The sequence below is a fragment of the Schistocerca cancellata genome, chromosome 6 (assembly GCF_023864275.1).
Source record: "Schistocerca cancellata isolate TAMUIC-IGC-003103 chromosome 6, iqSchCanc2.1, whole genome shotgun sequence".
In the NCBI taxonomy this organism is placed as follows: domain Eukaryota; kingdom Metazoa; phylum Arthropoda; class Insecta; order Orthoptera; family Acrididae; genus Schistocerca; species Schistocerca cancellata.
The window spans coordinates 295,952,149-295,979,900 of NC_064631.1; the positions used below are offsets into that span (position 1 = coordinate 295,952,149).

At 43.2% G+C, this 27,752-nt stretch overlaps 1 protein-coding gene across 1 annotated transcript in view; it reads left to right on the forward strand.

Annotated features, from left to right (window-relative positions):
* Positions 1-9,319: 9,319 nt before the first annotated feature.
* Positions 9,320-27,752, forward strand: part of LOC126191210 (uncharacterized) — a 78,451-nt gene continuing 60,018 nt past the window's right edge. Inside the window, exons 1-2 of the mRNA XM_049932011.1 lie at positions 9,320-9,416; positions 26,169-26,384. Coding sequence (XP_049787968.1) covers positions 9,320-9,416; positions 26,169-26,384 — 313 coding nt within the window. The remainder of the gene's footprint in view (positions 9,417-26,168; positions 26,385-27,752) is intronic.

Genomic DNA, 27,752 nt, shown 5'->3' on the forward strand with positions numbered 1-27,752 from the left:
TTTCAGAGGAACCATCCCGGCATTTGCCTGGAGTGATTTAGGGAAATCACGGAAAACCTAAATCAGGATGGCCGGACGCGGGATTGAACCGTCGTCCTCCCGAATGCGAGTCCAGTGTCTAACCACTGCGCCACCCCGCTGAAAATCTCCGACCCAGCCGGGAATCGAATCCGCGCTCCTTTGCACAACTTTCCGCCGCACTGCCCACTGAGCTGCCGGGGCGGACAATTTGGTGCAGGAATGGTCACACTAGATGGGTGACCTTTATTTTCTTGTCATTTTTATGCCACACAGTTACGCTAGAGGTGTGTGTGTGTGTGGGGGGGGGGGTTCTTGACACGTGGTATATCGTGATCTTGGCTACATTGTGTTCTTGATGAATTTACCACACACAACTGCCATAGAGACGTGGGCGGATCGTCATTAGGTCTAGAAAGAGTTTGACACATTACTGCTTTCCCAAATACTCTTAGCACCTCTCTGCTACTCTACACATGCTGGGATTTGTCTGAAAAGAACCAATTTCAGCCGAGACCGTCTTATTAATGGGTAGGATTGAAAGATACAAAAAAGCTTAGGATTTAGTATTGTTAAGTTTCAGAAATTACCTCGTCAAAGACTGGACTGTTATTTCTAACAGTGACAAAAAACTCCCTGAAATTAACAACACTTCTCTCGAACCAATACTAATATGATTCGATTTGACTGATGAAGTCATCCAATTTGTAAGATATGCGACCATACATACTTGGCATGTTGTATTACCATGGAAACGTGTTGATCGCTAAAAACTTTACTTATGACGCGTTTCGAGTGATCATCATCAGATAACTGTGGCAAATTTACACAAAAGACAAACTGTAAAGCGTAAACAGAAATAGTACAAGGCCAATATCACATCAGAAACGGAAGTACATTCTGAGTGCAAGTGACAATCTGCCTATTGGCTTCTGTCTCGGGTTCTTCGGCCGACGTTCATCTAATGATTTTTCTGACGTTTCGCCAGAGTTCACCACCGGCAATGGAGGGTGAAGCTTTGACAATGCCAGCCACTCGTGCTGGCGAAACGTCAGAAAAATCATTAGATGAACGTCGGCCGAAGAACCCGAGACAGAAGCCAATAGGCAGATTGTCAACAAGTGGCCACGAAACCCTTAACAAGTTTGCTGAGTGCAAGTACTTACAACGTGCTTGAGAAAACTCAGACAAGTGAGCAATGCAAAAAAAAAGGTACAATCGCACGTGCATTTGCTGTTAGACATATTTGCAAAAGATGTTATTCTGAGAAGTCGCATGTTAAAAATATTAGTCATCAAGCACTTTTCGTGAATCCAATAGTAACAGCGTTTAACTAAGAACCTGGCTTTCTTCAAATTAGACAAAGTTCACGTAAGCATACAGTGTGAAGTCTGGACGGCAATTCTGAACACACATTCAGTATGACTGGGTAGCGAACGTCGCCCCTACATAGAGTTCTTCACGTGACCAAGCTCCCGCGAAGACGACAACATATGGATTGCAGAAAACCCTAGAAACAGCAGCGATGAAGACTCTTAATTTAAATCTACGTCTCTTGCTGTCTCTTAGAAGTCTCTATCTATTACTTCCCCATATTCCAGGGATGATTTCGAACAATGATCGTGCCGTACTGCCTGTAATATCACATTCGTATTAGCGCACTAATATTGTGCGGGAATAATGAGTAACGCGATACTAGTACAACCCGTCAGGTTTGACCAGTCGCATCTTTGACGTTGTACGATCAGTATTTTAACCTTCCAAAAATATTCGGATCACCGCGGGAATATAAGGACTTTGTGTGGGAATATTCTCGGTGTCAGCACATTCAAAGATATTAAAAACTTGATCATTTCAGACCTCACTCTACACATTCACTATACGCTTCGGAACTTCACTATGGAGCACTATTTTCGAGTCGTGTTGTCGAATTCGAATGGGCGGATGAAGAATATACCAAACTGGACCACCACCTAACATTTAAAAATAATCCAATAGCTATAAATTTTGTGGCAGAGAGTATTTTCAGTCTAATTTTGTCGCATCGCAACCTTCCAGTCACGAATAGAGACAGGTAGGAATGACTGCTTAATGTTTCTGTACTAGATGTTATTAATTAATTTTACTAACATGGTCTAGTGAGCTGGAACAATATTAGCAGCTATCGGCGAGGAAACCGGTTCATAATTTGTTCCAATTTGAATTTCGCTAGGTCTTTATTTTTTAAAGAGTCTAAAAGTTGAAAATTCTCAGTTCTTCCGTTAATCTCTCTTGCTAGGCAAACATTCGTGATGCCCTTATTTGTGTTCGCCGATGTCCCCCGTAAGTTCTATCTGATAAGGATCCCACACCGTGCAACTATTTTAAGCTGTCTTTCAAAGGCAGGCCTCATTTTACGGAGTCCAAGCATAAAATAATAAAAACCTTAAGCTCTTGGGTTGGTTAGAACTGAGCCTACATGATCGTTCGAATTTTGTATAACTAGGACTGATTTCGATATTTTGCCTCAAGCCAGACGGAAGCCAGTATTTAAGATTTAGTAAATGTTTTGGAAAAACATCTAAAAGAACGAGGTAATAGACTTGCAGCTGTTGAATGTACAGTACACTAGGCGAAGTGAAAGCCAGAAAACTCGTTATGACTCAAAATGGGAAGTCACGTCCCATCTTTAAGGGGAAATTCCAAAAAGCTAGCATAAAATTGAACTGTTCAGTATTTTCAAGTAGCGCAACACAGGATCCACAGAAACACAGAAAATGAATAGTGTGTCCAAAATATAAAATAAATCATTGTCGATGTAGTTGTACAACGACAGATATCACTGTTTGCTGAAGTCTTGTGAACAGATTTAATTCAACTACAGATGCACACAGCTAACTACGTCGCCATACGAACTACAGGCAACTGAGCGCATCTCGGTGTAAAGTTAAATCGTCTGGAAGGCCAGTACAATCCAATGCAGAGCTGACGTACGTCAATTATATCGACTTTGTTACATTACCTTCGCTGGGTGTAGTTGTCTTGATTACACGCTACAAATGAAATTTGGATTGGCATTTTAGCCCGGCATCTGTCTTTTGCTGCAGAGCTTGTCAATTTTGTAACATATTACCAACTACCAAATCATTACGAATTATCCCACGTATGAACCGTGGAAAGAGGAATAAGCCATTACGAATTTGAAATATCCCAAATCTTGCTGTACGTCTCTGTGGAAACAGTATCGTGCAGTTGCAATACTTGCCAAATTATTGTTTAGAATTTGTTACTTCGGAAGGGTGTGAGATTAAAACCCGTATCATCCCATTCATAATACAAACTCACTGATTTTAAGGTACGCACGTAATAAAATTGTCTTGAATGCAAAGGTTCATTGTCTACTGGAGGAATAGTCAGTATTCAAAGATATGATAGGAATGATCATTCTAAGGAAAAAAGCCTAGTAAACATGGGGTGTAAAATTCATATCTTACAGCTATGAGCGCTACATCTCTGACACTGTGAAACAAATCTCTTCTATTTCAAGCTCTTTCCTTTCTTTATTTTGAGATGTAGTAGTATGAACCAAAACAAGAAAAAAAACTCTAGTAACTTGGATTCTAAAATGTATATGTTAAGAGCTAAGAGCCATTGTTCATCTTCGCAACTATGAAATACATGTTTCCTATTGAAAGTGCTCATCGCTCTTAGGATATGCATTTTAGAGCCCATGTTCGCTAGACAATTCTTGTTTTTGACCACACTATCTCCTCCCAAAATATGGAAAGCAAAGAACTTGCAGTAGAAGAGATTTGTTCACAGTATCGAAGATGAAGTGCTCGAAGCTCTTAAGGTATGCATTTTAGAGACCATGTTTACTCGACTTTTTTGCTTCGAATGATACTTCCTGTCATATCCCTGAATATTAATCATTGCTCCTGGGACACACTGTGTTTAAGAACAAAGAACGAGTTCATTGTTATGAGAACAGAAAAATTGCTTTTAGACGCACGCAATGATCTTTTTCTTAATGATGAATAGGAAACACTTTATCGCTACTGTATTTTCATTTTCATTTTTTTTTTTAATTTTCTTTAGACATTGCGCGTTTGAATCACCAACGTCTCCACAGTACCGACAAAACTGGACAACTGCATAAAATCCAACAGCTCAAAACAGTCACATGGAGAAAAAACTTGAATACACAATTGCACTCTGTACACAGCTCACGGACTTAAGACTCTTCATCAAGTGAGAGTTACGAGGTGATGGAATTTCTGCAAATACTCGAGTTTGTGGTTAATCTGCAGATGGCGTTAATCCAAATTCGTCATCATTAAGGAAAACTAGAAAAAAGTTGCGTTCCAGACTTCGGTATTTCTCTTTGTGTGCTGTAATAGTTCAGTTACCAAATCCGAAATCCAGAATAAATCACGCACGCATAGGGTAACAGATTTCGACAAATCTTCACTAATCATGGATAATTTAATTTCATCCATCTGAAACGATGTTTTTGGAAAGCCTGCAATTTTGTCTATAATGATTTAAACAACGTCCTGCAGCAATTACGTCTTTTGTGAGTATGTTTGTGCTATGCTACGATTTGTTGTAAACAAACATTGTGAATGGTGTGCGCCTGCGTGCGTTCGCGAACTGTGAATTTCTGCGCGTTGAAGGAAGCACATTACCTATAAGCAGATACACAGAAAATTAGCCTATAACAAGAAAATCTAAAATTTTACGACCTCTTTTTCTGGTCTTCCAGAACATAAAAAACGACTGCAGGAATAGAGGCAAAACACCAACACACAGCCGTCACATCCACACTCTTACAACACTTCAACTGGGTGTAAATACGTGAAACGTGTCATCCTACACACGTACGTAACTGATGCATTACTTTGCAATTTAAATCATTGTTGTCATAGATAGCTATACCCCGCAGCAGTATAACTTCGTGAAGCAGTCACAGTTTCAAAGGCAGAGGTAATAGGGCTTAGGCTTGATGTGACCCCCAAGAGAAACAAAGTCCGTTCTTCCTTGAATTTTTGTCTCGCGATACATACATCTATAACGCCCCTACAAACGCACCAGTTTATCGCCCGACCAATTTTGTGGCAAATTACAGTTGCGCCGTGTTTTTGTCATTTGCTTAGCTTACGTTCATTGAATTATGTTCCATGATATCCCGCTCCATTTCACACAGAAAGAAAACGAGGTTTTGCCTGTATTGTCTCAGAAGCAACAAGGCCAAATGACCCAGAAAGCCGTAGGCACAGAAGTGGCTAATGCAGGAAACAAATTCACCCACGTTCTCTTACTTAAACATTTGGGAGCCGATGATTTTTGTTACTATATAAGAAAGGATGAATCATGCATTCCGGAGCTGCTGAACATCATCAAACCAGTCTTAACGAAAAGGGATACAGTCATGAGAGATGTTGTAAGCTGCGAGGAGAGGCTGTGAGCTACATTACGATTTCTAGCCAATGGTAGAAGTTAAGGGGACCTAAAATTGACTACTGTTGTACCCCCACAATTATTAACTAAAATGATTCCTGAAATCTGTAACATGATTTAAAGTTGGCTAAGGAAATACATCATGGTAAATCAAACTAAATAAAACAAAAGACATTCATATAACGGTTATTAATTTATTTATTAAAGATGGCCGTAAGTTTAAGAAACTCATTTCATATTCCAAGAACAAACAATTACACATGGTGGTGGTTCACATCATCTAATAAATACAACAAAAAACACAAAAGAAATGTGTTAGAACTGAAAAAAAACTCTTCACTCTTCATAGAAGAGGACATAAATATACGCTGGATTTATTTAATACAACAATGAAACAATATACACTCCTGGAAATTGAAATAAGAACACCGTGAATTCATTGTCCCAGGAAGGGGAAACTTTATTGACACATTCCTGGGGTCAGATACATCACATGATCACACAACCACAGGCACATAGACACAGGCAATAGAGCATGCACAATGTTGGCACTAGTACAGTGTATATCCACCTTTCGCAGCAACGCAGGCTGCTATTCTCCCATGGAGACGATCGTAGAGATGCTGGATGTAGTCCTGTGGAACGGCTTGCCATGCCATTTCCACCTGGCGCCTCAGTTGGACCAGCGTTCGTGCTGGACGTGCAGACCGCGTGAGACGACGCTTCATCCAGTCCCAAACATGCTCAATGGGGGACAGATCCGGAGATCTTGCTGGCCAGGGTAGTTGACTTACACCTTCTAGAGCACGTTGGGTGGCACGGGATACATGCGGACGTGCATTGTCCTGTTGGAACAGCAAGTTCCCTTGCCGGTCTAGGAATGGTAGAACGATGGGTTCGATGACAGTTTGGAAGTACCGTGCACTATTCAGTGTCCCCTCGACGATCACCAGTGGTGTACGGCCAGTGTAGGAGATCGCTCCCCACACCATGATGCCGGGTGTTGGCCCTGTGTGCCTCGGTCGTATGCAGTCCTGATTGTGGCGCTCACCTGCACGGCGCCAAACACGCATACGACCATCATTGGCACCAAGGCAGAAGCGACTCTCATCGCTGAAGACGACACGTCTCCATTCGTCCCTCCATTCACGCCTGTCGCGACACCACTGGAGGCGGGCTGCACGATGTTGGGGCGTGAGCGGAAGACGGCCTAACGGTGTGCGGGACCGTAGCCCAGCTTCATGGAGACGATTGCGAATGGTCCTCGCCGATACCCCAGGAGCAACAGTGTCCCTAATTTGCTGGGAAGTGGCGGTGCGGTCCCCTACGGCACTGCGTAGGATCCTACGGTCTTGGCGTGCATCCGTGCGTCGCTGCGGTCCGGTCCCAGGTCGACGGGCACGTGTACCTTCCGCCGACCACTGGCGACAACATCGATGTACTGTGGAGACCTCACGCCCCACGTGTTGAGCAATTCGGCGGTACGTCCACCCGGCCTCCCGCATGCCCACTATACGCCCTCGCTCAAAGTCCGTCAACTGCACATACGGTTCACGTCCACGCTGTCGCGGCATGCTACCAGTGTTAAAGACTGCGATGGAGCTCCGTATGCCACGGCAAACTGGCTGACACTGACGGCGGCGGTGCACAAATGCTGCGCAGCTAGCGCCATTCGACGGCCAACACCGCGGTTCCTGGTGTGTCCGCTGTGCCGTGCGTGTGATCATTGCTTGTACAGCCCTATAGCAGTGTCCGGAGCAAGTATGGTGGGTCTGACACACCGGTGTCAATGTGTTCTTTTTTCCATTTCCAGGAGTGTATTTGATGAATTAATGTCCATTCAGTGTCGATATATCAATTTTTAGATCTCATTTCCTATAAGTAACGGGAATAAAACCTAAAAACAGAACTAGAGGAGGTCGTGACACACGAAACCACTACGCATTCGTTAAAAAATGGAAAAAGTGCTTCATTTCTAGCAGCTATATTGCTATACTCTTCGCACGCTGTGTCCCACAAACATATGCAACAAAGCCGGGGGGGTGGGGGTGGGGGGGGGTTGGGGGATTAAAGGGACCAGACTTATGCAACTCAGACATATGCAACTCTATCCTTAAAGTTTCGACCGCTTCACACTCTGTTATGAATACTAGAACAGCATTTAATCCTACGCGTGTCGACAAAAGACGAACTTCCGTCGGTCGGTTGGCACAACAGCGCTATACATGGCACAATTTCTTGTAAGGAATGGTGATGGAGTTGGGTGTCATGTAGTCCTGCCCACCCGACACCCCGACAAGAAAAGTTCGTCGGTCGGTCGGTGAAAACGTCTACACACGTCCAATTTGCCGGTCGGTCGGTCGGTCGATCGGTCGGTGCATGTGTAGGGTCCTTTAGGCACGAGCCACATCCGTTAGCTGTGCTAAATGTTAGCGCCGTCTGCCCTCAGAGGGCGTGACTGTTGCTCTGTTGTATTAGAGGGGCGCGACAAAATAAGTCACTTCTGCTCCGAAGTTCGTCAGCGATAGCAGGTTTGTTATCAACCGGTAAGTAACTGTCCTCTCTTTTGAGCTCTAAGTTGAAATGGAGGTTAACATACAAGACTTTCGACGCTTATTAAATACTGAAAACGGTCACTCATTTTCAAACTGTTATTACCAATACCTCGTATTTCTAATTATATGAAATATAATGTGGGGAAGTAACGGGAAATGATGGTGGGGAAATCGTGACGTCGAGCCGCACAGGGCGTTGTGGTAATGCAGTGGTGGAATTTGAAAATTTTTGCTCAACCGGGACTCGAAGCCGGATGCTTCGCTTCTCTGGATCGGTTGCGTTAAGGGCGTCGGCCAACCGGGCACGCTTTCCGTCAGACTCAAATTCTCAACCTATCGAACGCTACAATGAAGCGTCCTCCGTCCATTAACTTCTTCCTTGCAAACTGATTCTTGTACGATTTCGAACTACAGGCTATTATTGCATCCCGCATTGAAGAAACCGTCGTGGAGCAGTCACGCTCTCTGTCCGATAGAACAGACACCACTCAGATATGTAAACTTCATACTGAAGTTCTAGTATCGAGCGTCCTTAAGCAAGTTTTTTCACAGTTCCAGTTCACGAGCAGTTTTCAGAATTGGACCTCCGTTAATTTTTCTTACATAGGAACAAAACTTTGGTTTATATCTTTCGACCTTGCTACGCTTATTCCGTACTAACGTTTCTTACAGCATTTGTGGTTAATTTGAACTCTTGGAATCTGTTGTAAGAGAAGTTATGGAATATTTGGTTGTCGATAGCCGTTGCTGTTTTTTGTTTTGTTTTAGGGCGCAAAACTGCTATGGTCATTAGCGCCCGAGCCGTTGCTGTTGAGTTGTCTGTACGTGACTATAGCGCTATCGCTTGTATACACATACACACACACACACACACACACACACACACACGTGCCTGCCATTTTTTACCTTTTTTTCAGATTTTTGATGTTATGAAGTAAAAGAATATTATGCTCTTCACCTTCATGTTTTTTTTCCTTCTGCCAATTTGAATAAACCACGTAGACGGAAATTAATTTATGTTAACTAACTTTAAAGTTGTCGGTTACACATGTTATAGTTGTCTGAAATTGTCCATCCATCCGAATGTAAAGTTGTAAAAAGTAAGGATACGAAAGCAACTATATGTCTAGTGTAAAGTTATTTGCTGATAACATTATAAAAAAAAAGAGCGTTAAACATAAAACATTCGTTTCCTACTTAACACGACATTGTGGTGGTGGTAGTAGTGTTAATCAAAAGATTCTCTAGTAAATGTGCTTTAGTTTTCGGAAGTATACTGAAATGTAGTTCCGTTCCTGTGTAGATCAATGGCGGTTCCATCAGACGACCGAAATAGACAGCAGCAGGAAGATGTCAGCGGTGACGACGAGTTTCCTGAACTTCAGTTGCCGACGTTCGCTACAGGTACGTGCCAAGCAACCAGTAATTCGTCTTCATCACAGAAGCCATAACTTCAAGTTCACTTCCGTTAATTCACTGTAACATGTAACATCTGCTAAGGCTTAAACCGACCGATTACCGTAGTAGTCTGGTCCCTTTAATCCCCCAAACCCTCCCCCCCCCCCCCCCAGGCTTAAACCTAGGAAATTTAATCCTCAGTTAAGGAAAGTAAGGAACTATGAAGCTGGGGCATTTAAAACAATTTCATATTTTAAATCGGTTTTTACGTAATGTGCGATTCTGGTAGTCAAAGAACTTAGAAGAATAAAGTTTACTCTCAAACTTCACTTCGTGTAAGATTACGACCAAACTCTATGCTTGGGCACGGTACAAATCTGTATTTTGTGTAGTGGATGGAAAAAGCTTGTAAAATCGGCGGCGGAGAAGCCATATACAAATACTTCATACTCTCTTAGGTAGGAATCGCAGCCGCTGTAATAAACCAATAAATATCAATGTTTTCTGCTCAGGGCTCCGCACCATGTAGGTACTTGACATTTCATTGTATCTAAAATATTTGCTAGGTCGGTATTCAGGCATAGAGCCCATCGTTAGTGGCACATACTGTGTCCCTATCAAACATCGTACGTATTAATTTTGAGATTTCATAACGGATAAACGGACAGGCTTGTTACTTGCCACTAACGACGGGTTCTCTCAGAATACCGTCGGGAAATCGGATATTACTTGCAGCTTCTGGTTTAAAGCAGGGTGTCTTTTAACATAACATTGTGAAAATAGATAGCGATGGCTGAAAATACAAACTGTCGGCAGCTAGTCCAGGTATTATTAACTTCCTTGAAGTGTGTGAAATGTAAGACCAGGTGGGAGCTGCCCCTGAAAGACTAATTTTCTCATTTCCGTTGCATGGAGTCTAGACTCCATGGTTTTGCTGCTTGCTTATCGGACATCCGGAGGAAAGCTGCTCTCTGCCATTGTGACCTTATTTTCAGTAAACAGTGCGGCGTGACTGTGCCTAATTAAACAACGGCATCGCGAAACCACCAAAGCAGCTGTACCGTGTGTTTCTTCACGGACAACATATTTTGTCAGGCGGTCAGTCACGGATACCATTGCATTAGCCTGAGGAGGTTGAAGCAATGTTCCTCTGCGTCGGCCCCACAACTGTTTCAGCGTCTCACTTGAATAGGCACCTATTGTCTTACCGTTACTGATGGGAAAGCGTAAAAGACAATAACTGCATTTATGTGGCAGATGTTACGATTGGTCACGTACTTGACGCCAAGGGATTTTCCCTGTAAATGGTGCGATGTAATCTGCTTGTCAGTAAAAAAAAAAATACGGCAGGTTTTGGCGGTTTCTTGATCCATTCTTTGAATTCTGATCTTACATACAGTATCACAACGCGAACAAGTAATATTTTTGTATTACGGTTCATAGTATCAACATTTCTCGTAGTCACGTGATTCACAGGCTAGTGGGTAGTGGTCTACGTACGATTTTAAATATTCGTAATATGCATGTTTTTAATCTTAGTGTAGCTCGGTAGTGACATTACGTACTAATATTAATCGGGAGCGAGAAAGGGGGTGGGGGGTTGTGGTGGCGGTGGCGACTACGGCTAAACTCAGATGTATTGTATCATCGTGCCGTCTCGCAATCGCAATTCTCTAGAGTAAACAGACATTTTCTTAACCTGTTAAGACAAACTAAAATAGCGAGAATTTTCGCGACTGTTAGGTCTGAAAACTATGTTGCAAAGAATTCTAAGAAATATAGTTCTGATAGTTCTGGGGGAGGGGGTGCACCATCCTAGATACGCGGTCGCCACCCCGCCCCCCCGCTTCTCCTTTCGAATTCGGTAAGGATCCGAAATTCGGCTTAAGTCCGTTCATCGACAAGACTTTAATCTCAGCCCCTGTATATTGGTGACGTCCTTACCATCATACATGACTACACTATAGGAGATGTACCTAATTTGTAATTCAACGGCTTAATTGTTTACTTACGTTGAAATAAGTGAAGTTTCACCGACTATAGTTGGGACTACCCGCCAGGCAGTCTTGGTTGTTCATCTAGCGCCAGGTGATGGCTGTGTTGCCTGCTTCGTAGACGCATATACAGCATTTTTTAGCTCAACTGACAGCACGCAGTCTCACTGCCGCCGCCCCCCCCCCCCCCCCCCCACTGCTACCATTAGCACGTTCACTTTATTTAAGCTGTAGGAACCGGATGTGGGCGAGTTCAGTGTCATTAAAATGGCCACGTCTTTTCCAGTGTGTGAAACTCTAGTTTCATTGTCTTACGTACTATTCTTTCAGTACAGTACAGCCGATATGACTGCATCCTTAATAACGCTGCGTTCGATTTAGTTCTTTCAAACTTCCTTCATAATTTCATCTTAAATGACTACGAAGTTGTTAACAAACGGAGGTGCTGTTTTACTAACTAGGAAACGGATACACGGAAATCATAAAATGTGATTCCGTGACCTTGTAAACTTGAATCGATGATGGAAAGAGTGTACGAAACAATTTGAGGTAAGGTGCCCTGGTCTGCAAACGAGATGGAAAGTTAAAAGTGAAGATCGGTCTGATCTGGCAGTGAAACACATCTACCAGCACTGTACTGTTGTTGCTGAGATTATGTGGTAGGCAACTTGCAGAGTGGGTTGTGTGAACGAAAACAAGGAAAAAGTCCGGTAAACGTGGGCCGTAAAATGTATACCTTAAGAGCGCTTTTTCATCTTTCCTGTTGAAAAAAGCATTTCTACTGAAAAAGTGCTCACAGATCTTAAAGTATGCATTTTCGAGCCCGTGCCTACTAGAAAATTTGTTATGGTGCATACTACAGAGGGGTCCAAAAAATGCGTCCACTATTTGCAAGTCCATAACTTGCAAACTAATTGGAGTTTTCATTTTTGGTGAAAGTGTAGCTTAAAGTCCTACTTAAAGATATCACTGTAAGTGTTCGAAATGGTCACCATTAACATCCACACACAAAAGATGCCGCCGAACTGCAGCACGAACTACTGACTGCAACGTGTTCAGTTGGATATTTGCACAAGAATGTACAATGGATTCTGAAAGTTCATCCAATGTGCGTGGCTTTTGTCCATAAACGACGTCCTTTAGTGTTCCTCACAGGTAAAAGCCCAGAGGAGTTAGGTCTGGGGAACGTGGTGGGTACTCCACAGCACCTCTAGAGGCTATCCATCTTACAGGTAGATTTTCGTCGAGATACGCCCTAATACAATTTTGGTAGTGGGCTGGGGCACCATATTGTTCAAAGTAAACTCTTTCGTCTCCATACAAGTCTCGGATGGCAGGTAGAAAGGATGTCTGAAGCTACTCCTCACCGCTAACTGCCGTCAAAGATGAATGACCCAATCAAGCCGCGGTAAGACAACCCACAACACACATTTACTCCTGGCAAATTCACAGCTTTGTCTTCATGGACGTTCGGATTTTCGGCAGCCCAGCAGATGGAATTGTGGCGATTTACTGTACCATTGAGTGTGAACTATGCTTCATCAGACTACACAATAATCTCTGCAAATTCATCGTTGCGCACCATGTTAGTAAACCACTCGCAGTACTCCATTCTACGATCTGGGTCGTCCTCGTTCATTGCGTGCAGCAATCGTGGGATGTAGCATTTCCACTTTGTCTTCAAAATTCGCCGAACACTTGAGTGACTCACTCCAGTTTCACGGGCACACTGTCTCACAGACTTCTGAGGTGAGCGACTGAATTATTGTAACACATGACGGGAGTTAGCTGGACTTGTTACTGTTACAGGTCGTCCAGATCGTTGTTTGTTTCCATCTTTAACACAGCCTTCGGCTTCAAATTTGTCTCGAATGCGACGAATCGTTAAACGAGTGGGTGGCTCTGTTTGATACTCATTTCGCCATTGCCGTAGAACCTCATTGTTTCCGTAGTTTAAATACCATTTCAAAACTGACTTTCTTTCATAGAGTGCAAGCCTTGAGCCAGCCATGTTTACTCGAGTAACTAGGTGCAACTAAGAACAAAACACTATCTGGCGACTGTCATCTGACAAAACAATGCAATACAACCCTTGTGTGGCGATTGCCGGAACTACAAACTATTACACTACCGAAGATGAGAAAACTCCGTCAATTAGGTTGGCAGTTATGAACTTTTAAACAGTAGATACATTTTTTGGACACCGCTGTATTAAGCGGACAGTATGTCTTGGCAGCCGGCTGTGACCGTGAACAAACAAGAACTTTGACTGGCTGGGGCGGGGAGGGGGGAGGAGGGAATAAGCCCCGCCTCCCTCTCCGCTGCCATCATAAGTCCGCCTCCTGGGCTTCTGCGAAAGTAGAACTAATGTAACGGTCATAGAGACCGTTGATTCCTTCTCTTGTGGTGAGGGACGCATTCGATTCCCTTTATGCACCAGGATTAGTCCCTACACTCCTTACAAAATAATACAATCCACAATACAATACAAAATAAACTGGATTAACGAAAGTATTCGGTAGTGGCTACAGCCGCAATTTCTTGCTGCGGTTGTCCGTAGTAGTTTAGGCCCGACCTCTATTGGTACGGTTCAAACTATCTCCACCTAAAACTGTCAAGATACAGTGCCCACATAATACCTGTTCTCAAAATACGGAAAGAGAGCTTGCTGTACAGAAGGTCCACTCTGAGCTGTTTGAATGATTTTCTTTTGTACCTTAACTCGTCGTTTCTGGAGCAGGGTAACTATCTAAAAGTGATACATTTACCTACCCTTAACCATTATCCCTGAAAGTTTGTAACATCACGGTATCATCCCGTACAACGCCCCACGTTACGATATGACTCTGTCGTAATCATTAGTGCTCGATCTATCCATCCCCTCCAGTCCCATATTCTTCCGTGTTCTTGTGTCGCTACCGGCGTGACACCACTTAGGACTTGATCCATCAACACATGGTCTTAAACTTCAGAAATTAGACAAAGCTTTGAGTTCCGAAGGGACGTTGTCTTATGAGATGAAGGTGTTGGAAAAATTGTTGAAAGTAGCCTGAATCGCGCGCTTAACATACATGTTTCTAAACATGTCGTCACGTATGAAGTCACCAGATTCGTTGTTTAATTTGTCTGCAATTCGGGAAGAGTCGTGTTTTGAGCACAGCGTGAAAACGATAACCTAATAAACCAAACCTGTGGAACCACAACTCTTCGGAAATATTTTGTCAGTGAAAACAGTACTTAACGTGTAGGTATTGTTCACAGTATGCTGCGTACCCTTGTCCCCTAGAAAACTCTTGGATTATAATTATTAACTAACTTTAAAAATTGTTGCACCTTCTGTATAGATCACACTCACGTGTAGGAGGGACTAGTGGAATTAATGTACACTTTGTGGCCCTAATATGTGAAATGGAAGCAGTCAGATATTCAGAAAGATTGAATGAAACCTCGTCAGAACAAATTGTTTACAATAAATGTATTCAAAATTTCGAATAAGGACAATCATCAGCTGTAGAATGGAATGATGGCAATGTAAATTTTTGCGGGACCGGATTTAAGCTCATCCTTCATAATCTTACGTTAAATACATGAGCCATGGATACAGCTGTTTCCCATTACGTCCGGATGAAAAATCCATGGCCAACGCTAATTCTCCAAGAATACATGTTCGAAGGCTTCGCGTAATGCGACGGAGGCAAGAAACCAGCTAAATAAGGCATGGCACAGATTTCATAGGACTCCTGAAATACGCGGCTCCCATGTCGAAATTTTCCTGGTGGTAGAGCTTATGCTCGTGGCCTTTGCTGCATTAGCCACATCTTCCGTCTTCTGGGACTTGCACAGCCGCATCATGATATTGGACTAAAATGTTTCATCCTCAAACATACATTTTATGACTGCATTCTCTCAGCTGAACTGTCATATCTAATGCAAAGAACGACACTCAAATTCTGCTATAGTTATCTACTTCCTCTTTTAACGAGAATCACACTAGCAATCCTTCCTTCAGGTTGCGTCACATGAGAAACGCTGCCTACAGGAAACGTAACCCTCCTGTTTAGTTTCTCTGTAAGCTTGGAACGCAATACGTTCCAGCATTTGAAACTGGCCGTTATACCTGAAAACATAGTGATACCTAAAAGTATTTCCTCACATCATGACACAAATGACTAGTCCACTGCACTAATTCATGGGGCACGAAGAAACTTATTTCCATTACGAACAGTTGCCAGACACCGTAATGTCGATACTGGAAACTACACTTCCCCACTGCAAATGTAGAAATTTCTTTGGGGAGGAGTTGACATCCAACTATTACGGCTGGTTTCGTGCATCCAACCTCATCCGATTAGCACTTGCAGCCAGTGTCGTAAACTATTTGATGGATATATTCCAATCTGTCTTTCCTCTACTTTTGTCCCTTCACACTTCCTGTAGCACTATGAAAGTTGCTGTTCAAGTTCCTAACACGTCCTGCCAGGTGTTGTCTTCTAATCAGCTTTCCCACGTGTTCCTCTCATCGCAAATTGAGAGAAATTTCGTTTCTTACCTTATCAGCTCACTTAATTTTCAACATGCTTGAGTAGGCTTATATTTAACGCTTAACTGTTCACATCCCCCCCTCCCCCCCCCCCCCCCAAAACACACATTTTCGGAAATTTATTCCTCACAGAGGCAATTGTTGGATATTAGTAGACCTCTTTTGACCAGGAAAGTTCTCTTCGTGTGTACTAACGAGTTCTTTTTCGTCCTTGCTTCATCCGTTGTCCTTCTCCAGAGATAACGGAATTCATTCATCTGCAAGACTACACTGACCTTGCCGCTTGATTTTAAAGGCTACAGGCGACTGTAAGCTTACGACCAAACAGCAAGCGCTTTAAGTCAAGTCTCCCACTTGTCTAACTGATCATGCGTCTCCTATAATGATTCTGCCCTCGGCTAGTGTCGTTGCTAGCCGGCATTGGAAGCTATCACTTTTATCAGAATCTAAATAAAAATACTGAAATAATTTAATGGTGGCCCTGTCATTATTACAGTCAACAACTGATGGAAGATTAATATCTCATCAAGGGGTTAATCTTTAATAAAAAATGTATGGCAAAAGTTTATTGATCATAAAATAGGACAAACGCAACTTCAACGAGATGACATATAATGAGCTGTTGGCAACACATAGGTGCAAGGAACAGTTTACACTCCACTTAGTGGCCATTGGTTGGCAGAGACTAAGGTTTGTCTTAATAAACTATTTACCATGGCTCAAAACATGGATAACGCAATCTGAAATTTTGTAACGCTGAATAGACATTGATAGATTGATTCTAAAAAGATGTTACACTCGCTGGTGCAGCTATGAACAAGTGGCGAGACTGTGACTGTTTCTTATCAAGCTGGAGCAGAAATACTGCACCCCTTACTCGAAGCGTAGCACTATCTGAGGTGACGCTCGTGGTGCAAGCGTCTGCAGCGTAGCGATGTGTTGCGCCTGTGATTAATTATTGCAGGCACGAAATATGTAAAGTCATGCCCCGGCGATATGTTAGACGAATCGTTAAGGCTCACTGATAGCCACGAAGTCTCGATAAATTCCCGCTTGTGACACGCCCGTTCGCCGGTCACACCATGGATCAATTTGACTTTCGGCAAACTTCCGTCACTTCGGCCGGATGCATTGTCCGCACATCAATGCGAGAAATTTTTGGATCAGTGTTCTGTCCCCGGTAAGTGCTTAGATGTTCCTCTAATGGCTCCACCTGGCTTCCAAGCCCCAAATATCCACTGCAAGATTGACTGTTAAATTACCAAACTTCCTGCTACTTCAACTCCAGACGATACTCTGAAGGGAAGCCACTATAAAGATCCCGCATGCACTAGCAATGTACATGATCCTATCAATTCCTGCCCAAGTTAACTTCTGTAAGTAGGCTGTTCAGGTTTTTAAGTTGGTGACGCCCCGTTGCGCTCTGTATGAAAGTCACTGACTGTGCTGTGTGCAGTCTGTCGCTGGTTTACATTGTTGCAACATTCGCTATTATAGTGTTGGGCAGTCGGATGTGAACAGCACGTACCGTTGCGCAGTTGGAGGTGAGCCGTCAGCATTGGTGGATGTGGGGAGAGATGGCAGAATTTTGAGAGCGGATGATCTGGACGTGTCCATCAGAGACAGTAAATTTGTAAGACTGGATGTCATGAACTGACACTTATATGTAGACTTTTGAACATTATTAAGGTAAATTCATTGTTTGTTCTCTATCAAAATCTTTCATTTGCTAACTATACCTATCAGTAGTTAGTGCCTTCAGTAGTGAGAATCTTTTATTTAGCTGGCAGTATTGGCGCTCGCTGTATTGCAGTAGTTAGAGTAACGAAGAATTTTGTGAGGTGAGTGATTCATGAAAGGTACAGGTTTTGTAGGGATTATTGAAAGTCAGATTGCGTTGCGCTAAAAATATTGTATGTCAGTTTAGTGATGATCAGAATAAGTGGAGAAATGTCTGAGTATGTTCAGTTCTGCTCAGCTGTTTGAAAATCAAATAACGTAAGAGGTTTACCAGCACAGTATTTCACTAATTTTTCTAAAGGTAGGTTACATATGGTTTTTTATTTTTCTGTGCTCTAATGACCAGTTGGGAGGAAAACAATGAGATATTTGATGAAGCCACGCTTGTAGATGAATGTCGTTGCAAGAGTTCTTAAATGTTTTGAATTGACGTGTAGTAATGAACAGCTTATAGTCAAAATCATCATGTCGGCGAGTCGCATATCGGTCATTGTTACGTCGTGTCGGCGGTTCCATCTCAAAATTCGGTGCACCTTGCCAATTTCTTTCATAATTTCCGAAATGCCCTGTGTTACTATCTTGTGGCTTTTCCGTATTTCTAAGTCCCTCTACCCGTGTTGAAGCGCGAGTGTCCTCTGAAATAAGTAATTCTTGTATTACTTGTGCTAACTAATCTTGTACCTCCGGGATTTCTCTTTTGTGTTGCGTATTAATTTGGTTTAGATTTTGTTTAAATTTCTTAATTTGTTCATACTCTTCTGTGTCAGTGAAGGCTACGGGTCTTGCCATTCAGATCATCTACCTTCGTAGATAAGTTAGTGAACTGATCCGAAAGATCGGCTACCTTCTCCGATAATGAACTGATTTCCTCAGTGTGTTTTTCTGAACCAAGTTTCAGTGTGTCCATTTGTGTTGGAAACGTATCTACTGTGTCCTTTGTTTTCCTGACTTTCTGAAAGTTGTGTAACCAAATCGGTAGATGCAACTTAGTCAATTTTAGCTTGCTGTTCCTTTATGGCTGCTTCGTGATTCTGTAATGCATTTTCATGACGCGAAAAAATAGGTTGGAAATGCTCACAAATTTGTGTTTTTACGTCATTACAGACTTTTGACATTTCGATTCGATTTTAAGTAACTCAGCGGTTAAACATTCACGTGTTAGTTCAAGCATGGTGTCCAAATTTTGAAGCTGTTGCTGTGTTTCTCTGGTGTCGTTGCACTGTCTAACTTTTGAAGCTTTTGTCCCATTTGTTGCATTAATTGTAACAACAATGCACTGGTGTCTGAAACATGTTCCTCAGTGCTATTCGGCAGTGCATTTGAACTGGAAATATTTGCATTTTGAAAAGCAGAAAATGTCTTCACTTGTTTGAGAAAACGGCGAGGACGCAAAACCTAAATCTACAGTATTTGTAAGATTGTGTCGTGTCATTTCGGTTTCCTGAGGCGAGCTGTTATCGATCGATAATGCTTCCCTGTTCACAAATTGTTTCACTGTCTGCACCATTATTTGCCGCCCGGTCCATTTCCCTACGCACAATTACCAAATTACAGTGTTGAACATTAGTTAATTCATTACATGGTGGCGCTAACACACTAGTCTCGTGTTCACTGTCGTTTCTCAGTTTACTTTGGAGCCTAGTATTAAGTTTTTCATACGCCATAATTATCACATTATCACACGATAAAACAGAAAAGCACAATTTGAAGAGTAAAATAATAAAACATATTAAAATAGCACTGAAAATATCTAATTGCAAGCACAGCTGCGAAATACTTCGTGCAAATCTACATGCATGCCACATCTGTTTTACTGTACAACAATGAAAAACTAAAACTGCAAAGAAGATTCTCTCTAAAATTACGCGATAGCAATAAACAATAGCTACACTAATTACACAAACTACAAGGAAAAAGTCAGAAGATTCCAGTGATGTATCCTCGGCTAAGGGTCGCTATATGTAACCTCCCCTTAGAAAAAAGTGAATTACTGTGCTGGTAAACCTCTTAAGTTATTTGATTTTCAAACTGCTGAGCAAAACTGAACGTACTCGGACATATCTCTCTACTTATTCTGATCATCACTAAACTGACACACAATGTCTTTAGCGCAACGCAATCTGACTTTCAATAATCCCTACAAAAAATGGCCCTGACTAACAATAACCTATACCTTTCATGAATCACTTACCTCACAAAAATCTCGTTACTCGAACTACTGCAATACAGCGTGCGCCAGTACTGCCAGCTAAATAAAAGATTCTAACTACTGAAGGCACTAACTAATGATAGGCATAGTTAGCAAGTGAAAGATTTTGATAGAGAACAATGTATTTATCTTAATAGTGTTCAAAAGTCATAATATATATGATATCCAGTACTACAAATTTACTCTTTGATATACATACGTCCAGATCGTCCGCTCTCAAAATTCTGCTATCTCTCCCCACATCCATCACTGCTGACGGCTCACCTCCAACTGCGCTACGCTACGCGCTGTTCACATCCAACTGCCCAACACTACAATAGCAAATATTCCAACAATGCCAACCAGCCACTGACTGCATACAGCAGTCAGTGATCTTCATACAGAGCTCACAAACAAAAACCTAAACAGCCTACTTACGCTTCCAGTCGTCTCGCAATGCTAGGGTATAACAACTTGAAGTAGCCTCGAATATGAACGTGACTTGCCCTATCTCACATCTCCTTCGTTGCCCCCATCCTCTGATAAGCTTATAGCTAAAGTCATTCCTGCTAGACATTACATTTCGGTTTACACTGAATCCATGATGTGAACTCATCAAACTTCAACCGGTTTTAAAACCTCGTGTATTTCTCATTCACTTTAACTTGCGATAGGTATATCAACAGTGAAGACAGTTTCTCCTGTCCATCCATTCACCGTCCTTTCGTTTCCGACATTGCTGCTTCGGCGTACAGGTTGAACAATAGGAACAGGTGACATGGTTGCCTTTCGCCTTGTTCGTTCCAAGCACTTCCCTTCGTCTTAGGCGTTTATTACTCTCGTTCTTGTACATACATATATATTGACCCATTTGACGTTGTCGAACACTTTTTATAATCTTATAAATACTGTAAAAGTGCAAAATTTTTTTCCTCGAAGGTCACGACGTTTTCAAAGGCAAACTGGTTGCCTTAAAGATTGTTTTTTCATTCTAGATCAACTTAGGTGATACGAGCATTATGGAATACATGGAATTATCTGCATTAATGGTGGCCTGTCATTATTACAGTCAACAACTGATGGAAGATTAATATCTCAGCAAGGGGTTAATCTTTAATAAACATGTATCTGCATTAACTATGTAGATATTAGTATGTCTCCAATTTCACAGATTCTGCACACAAATTTGAATAGTTTGCTTTTTTACTGCCCGCGCCCCGCTCCTCTGATTTTAAAACGTCAGAAGGAATGGTTTCTATGACTTCAGTTTTATGTGATTTGTCTTCCGAAGATATATTATACTGACTGTGGTGCTGGATGACCCAAGTCTTCCATATTGACTTCGATTGCGTGTATCTTATCAGGCAATTCTTCCCGCTTCACAAACCTCCAGTGCACCAGTGCCCTCCGTCCACTTAGCCACTCTCTCGTCTAACAGTGGAATCACTCGCGATATTACTGCTAATGCATGTACTTTCATGATCACAGAAGGTTGTTTAGACTATCCTTTTTCCTGCATGTCCTTCCGCTGACCATTTGTTCCATATTTTCTTCGCAGTCTTCCTGCAGGCATTTCGCTTGGTCTTCTCTGCACTTACTTAAAAATTGGTTTATATTGCTTCATTCATATCTTTTCCTTTACAGGGACCGATGACAGCAAACGTTTGGTCTCTTAGTAATTCACACACGTTTGAGCATTTTGTAAACAGGTTGTTTACGTTACTAATTAGGATTTTTGCACTAGGAATGCATCTGGAAGCCCTCTTAGCTTGTCCTTCCAAGCGATCCCTTGGGTCTTTAACTAACCGTGATTGTGATCGTAATTCCCCACGTTCAGTGAGTTCTACTAGTGTGTCGAACTACAACATAGTAGCATGACGAGTTTTTTCATTACCTGCACAAGGGGCCCCACGCGGGCTTTACTGTAAAACATTACGAAAAACAGGTTTTCAGCCGTCTTACTGGCATTGAAATAAATCAGTTGTGAAGGCTGCAAATATGTGACGGACCGGCATTCTAGCCCGGATGCTCAGCTTACCTAGAACTGTTGCCTCAACCGTCTCAACCATTACGATACGCTTCACAGCCAATCTCTTACGAGCAAGTAGCGCCCCTTTCTATTAACCCAACAGCTCGTAGCATTCGCAAAGTCCTGCAGGGGTTCGGAAATGTGTAACCGCACTGATTGTGTCTAGAGCTGTCCTTGCTCATATATTGAAGTGTGGTGGCTGACAAAGCACACCACATTTCAGTCGACTTAATTGTCCCTGTCTGGGGTGCGTGTAAGGGTGCATTGCGTATGATAACCAGCATGTTCGGTATGAGGGCAGATGATGAAATCTCAATGGACGCCCCAGGATAAAACAACGGGCGGGAGGAAGGTGGTGCAGTTAGTTTATGGCTGGCCATTTCTTGCTTCACAGTAGTTTAGTATCCTTTATTTAACAAGTTATACATAAAACATCAATGACATAAATCAACAGCAACTGTCAGACTGATTTCAGAACGGCGACCCAAAAGGACCAAACTTGAAATATTTTCCTTTTTGAGGACAAGCAGTGCCGCTTTAGAAAAGTTTTTTTCCATAAAAATGTAGCTCGGCAGCGCAGATGTGAACTGGCCAAATCTGACTTCACTAGTATTACAGAAAGAGCTTTACCATATCAATTTGAAAACCATCCATTACATAGTAAACTTCAAACGTGGAAGGTGGCCCTTATTTTGAAAAGTCTGAAGTTCAGGATTACCATTAAAATTCACCATGCCTGCATCAAACCAGTCTCAGGACTGAAGACCACAACAACAACAATGCCTAGTGAATCGTCGGGTAGTGGATAACACGCCGGGGATCCAACGCCACGACCAACTAGGGAAGCCGAGGGCAAACAAATTTAATTCAGGCAAAACTAAGCATCAAATAATTTCCCAAGGCCCGTCACAAACCCCGCCCTAGACACCAAACAAAATGTGTGTTACAATGACTGCGTAATTAAAACGAACATTAACTGGTTAATCGTTTCACAGAAATGACGAAACAAAAGATTTAATCTGACTAAAAAGCCAGCTGTTCAAAAGAAATCATTAAACAAATTCACGAAAGTAAGCTTAAAGGTAAGAAGAAATGCTTAAACGTTAATGCCCAAGCACGAGATCACAGTAGTAATAAAATAGAAAACAGTAAAACAATCAATTCGTTCTATTAAGAGAAGTGTTGGATATCACAAAGACCTACCAACGTGAATACGGAAAACGAGCTAACATTGGTATGACCGCTGGCACTCACTTATCACGACCATGCCCGAAGTTAAAACTCATGCACATGTAGGGCAAGAAAGAACTGGCCGCCATACAGATCATGCTCGATGTTAAACTCAGCGGTCACTAATATATCCCCTAGAACATATTACAACCATATTAATGCATCGTTGTCAGGGAAGATGTTCATGTACGGCTGCAAATAGTCAAAGTAGCCAAACATAACCATAAAGTTAATATCGGTTCAATTGGACCAGAGGACCCAATCCATTCCATGTAAACACCAACTACAGCATTGTGGAGCTACCACCAGCTTGCTCAATGCCTTTTTCACAACTTAGATCTATGGCTTCATGGGGTCTGTGCCACACTCGAATCCTAGCAACAGCTCTTACCAGCTGAAATCTGGATTCAACTGACTTACAACTGTTCTACAGTAGTTTCAGGTCCAACCGATATGGAGATGCACTGCAGGCTTTGTTGTGCTGTCAGCAGAGGTACTAGAGTCTGTCGTCTGCTGCCGTAGCGCAGCACTGCCAAACTTCTCCGCAGTGTCTTAACGGATACATTCGTTGTACGTCTCACACTGGTGTCTGCGGTTATTTCACGCAGCGTTGCTTGTCTTCAGCACTGACAACTCTAAGCAAACGGCGCTGTTACGGGTCGTTAACTGATGACCGTCGGCCGTCCCGTTATCCGTGGCGAGAGGTAACACCTGAAATAGTACTCCCCGCACTCTTCCCAATGTGAACCTTGGATTACTGAATTCCCTTACGATTGCCGAAATGGAATATTCCACGAGTCTAGCTCCAACTACCGTTCAGTGTTCAAAGTCTGTTTATCCCCGTCGTGCAGAAGAGGAGAATGTTAGTGTTTAACGTCCCGTCGACAACGAGGTCACTAGATATGTAGCACCACCGCGGCATTTGCCTGAAGCGATTTAGGGAAATCACGGCAAACCTAAATCAGGATGGCCGGATGCGGGTTTGAACCGTCGTTCCACCTAATGAGTCCAGTGTGCTAACCACTGCGCCACCTTGCTCGGTCCCGTCGTGCGGCATAGTCTTCTTGGAAACCTTTTCCCGTGAATCGCCTATCACAGTATACGTACACTGAAGCGCAAGAGAGACTGGTGTAGACACGCGTATTCAAATACAGAGATATGCAAACAGGCAGAATGCGGCGCTGTGGTCGGCAACGCTTCTAGAAGACAAGTGTCTTGCGCTGTTGCTAGATCGGTTACTGCTGGTACAATGGCGGGCTATCACGAGTTAAGCGAGTTCGAATGTGGTGTTATAGTCGGCACACGAGCGGTAGGACGCAGCATCTCGGAGGTAGCGATGGATTGGGGATTTTCGCGTAAAACTATTTCACGGGTGTATAGTGAACATCAGGAATCAGGTAAATCATAAAATCTCGGACATCACTGCAGCAGGAAAAAGATCTTGCAAGAACGGAAGAAATGATGACTGAAGCGAATCGTTCGACGTGACAGAAGTGCAAACCTTCCGCAAATTTCTGCAGACTTCAGTGCTGGGGCATAAAGGTGTCAGCATGCGAATAGTTCAACGAAACATCGATAAGGGCATTCCGGAACCAAGGCCCATTCGAGTACTCTTTATGACTGCACGTCTAGCCTAGGCCTGTCAACACGGACATTGGAGTGATGACGGGAAGCCTGTTGTCTGGTGGGACGAGTCTCGTTTCAAATCGTATCGAGCGGATGGATGTGTACGGGTATGCAGAAAAACTCGTGAATCCATGGCCCCTTCATGTCAGCAGGGGTGCTGTTCAAGCTGGTGGAAGCTCTGTAATGGTGTGGATCGTGTGCGGTTGGAGTGATACTGGACCCCTGATACGTCTAGATAGTGTAATCTCCCTACAGATAAGTTCCGAAACCTCCCAACAGTAAAAAATATAATTATATAATTCATTCACATTCAGCGTAACCTTCCAACAGTTCATTATTCCGTAGCCTAGGAATAATAATGTGACTCACTTATAACCTTTCAATAATTGACTGTGAATTTAAACTGGTAAATTCTGGACGTCAGCAGCGCTGCGTCATGGCCCTGAAAGTCATTCTGAATTTTAAAAAATGAAAATTCTTACCTCAATGAAGTCGCCGGATAACGCATATGTATCTGCTCTTATAATAAATTTTCCTGGCACAGCCGGGTGCAGTGGTGGCCGATAGATTTGTCATGTATAAAAAGAAACTGACTTTTCAATAATCGGGATGACCAAGGATTGGAGAAATTAGTAAATTCTTTAAATTGAAATGAATGATTGTCAAAAGCTACTTTTCATGAGAAAGATTAAGAGATTTTTAAAACATTTACATGGGACTTGATATAACAATACTACATATGGGCGAGGCTGCTTTTTACCTTACATTACAATGCTCAGGCTCCGCCATCGCTCCCCACGACCGGCCCAGCCAACTCTATACACACGACTGCTCGCTAGCAGCAACTTACTGCTCTCTGGTCTGAGATTCTCTTATAGCTTACATATCGCAGGCAGCGCGTGAGCAATCCATCGAAATTACTTCTGCTCGAGTGCGCTAGCAACAATTTCCTTAATCATGGACCTCTTACAATAGGACTCCGACAGCTGACACGTACGTAAGCATTCTGTCTCATCACCTGCATCCATTCATGTTCATTGCTACAGAGTGGCTCCAGGAACACTCTTCTGAGCTTAAACACTTCCGCTGGCCACCGAAATCCCCAGACATGAACATTATTGAGCATACCTGGGATGCCTTGCAACGTGATGCTCAGAAGAGATCTCCACACCCTGGTACTAGTACGGATTTAGTAACAGCCTTGCAGGATTTTCATGGTCAGTTCCCTCCGGCACTACTTCAGACATAGTCCATGCCACGTCGTGTTGCGGCATTCCTGCGTGCTCGCTGCGGCCCTACGCGATATTACGCAGGTGTATGTTTCTTTGGCTCTTCAGCGTAGTACTAAATATAAAATACAATGTGCAGCATAGAAGAATACATGCCTAAAAACTTTAAAATGCACTTTCAGCTGTGCCCCTGGAGGAGGCGGCGCCCCTGCCGCTGCCTTCCGCGCTCGAGATGAGCCTGCGCTCTCTACGGGCGAGCCGGCGTCTGCTCACCAAGCTACTGCGGTGGTTCGCCGCGCGGCCGCTGGGCCAGCGCGCGCTCGAGGCCGTGGGCTACACCCTGACCACGGTCGAGCGCGCCACCATCTGGGCCGGGTCCGCCACGGATGAAGCTGCTGGTGAGACTCCACTCTCTACCTTTACGTTTCTGCACTGTGACATGTCTTTCCCAGGTGGGGAAATACGGGTCATCCTCGGCTATGAATCAGAGTAAAACGACTCAATTCACGTGTTGGTGATAATCATAAGAACCCACACATGGCACACACCCCTCCCCCAAATTTCAAATATTCCCCGTATAAATCGGGAAACTTAACTTAAATCTTAATTTCCACATCACCTTCAGGGCCGCACTACGCGAGCTAAAAGATCCTGATAAGGTCTTCCTTCCAGCTAATAAATACGTGAGATCCACACTAAAGTGATAGTTCGTGGGATGCTTTGTAATATCGTGTCGGACCTCGTTTTGCCTGGCGTAGTGCATAGACTCAACAAATAGTTGGAAGTCCCAAACAAATACTGCCATGCTGTCTCTATAGTCGTCCACAGCCACCCGAGTGTTGACGGTGCCTTCTTGATTATGTCCCATAAATTTTAAATGGGATTCACATCGGGCAATATGTGTGGCCAAATCATCCTCTGAAATGAAACTTCCTGGCAGATTAAAACTGAGTGCCCGACCGAGACTCTAACTCGGGACCTTTGCCTTTCGCGGGCAAGTGCTCTACCATCTGAGCTACCGAAGCACGACTCACGCACGGTCCTCACAGCTTTACTTCTGCCAGTAGCTCAGATGGTAGAGCACTTGCCTACGAAAGGCAAAGGTCCCGAGTTAGAGTATCGGTCGGAACACAGTTTTAATCTGCCAGGAAGTTTCATATCAGCGCACACTCCGCTGCAGAGTGAAAATCTCATTCTGGAAGCATTCTCTGAAATGTTAAAAATTCAACTCAACCAACGAACAACTTCGGCTCTGTGATGTCCCATTGCCATCCATAAAAATTCCATCGTTATGTGAGTGCAAACGGTCTCAATGTACCCGAACATAACCATCAGTAATCCGTTCAGCTGGCCCAAAGGACGCAGTCCATTCCATGTAAACATAGCGTACACCATTGTGGAGGTATCGTGCAACGGGGGACATCCGGTGAGAAAGCCTTTTCAACTGTGTCCTCTGCTCAGACTCACTCAGTGCCCTTCGAAGTCTGTGTGCGCTGTACACCGCCCATCCCTTAGTGCAGCGGGCCCGGGAGAATTATCACTTGCTCACACTTGGAGCCAGTGTGATGTTTGTGTGGGTTCCTGGTCATTTCGGTCTGCCAGTAAACGAGGCTGCTGACACCGCTGCCAAGGCTACAGTCGTCGTACCTCAGCCCGCGAGTACCTACATTGCCTCCGATGTGTGTCTGGCAGGAGTTGGTATCTCTTTGGCACCGCCAATCGTCCTCCCTTCACGGGAATAAACTCAGGCTTATTAAGCCTCTCTC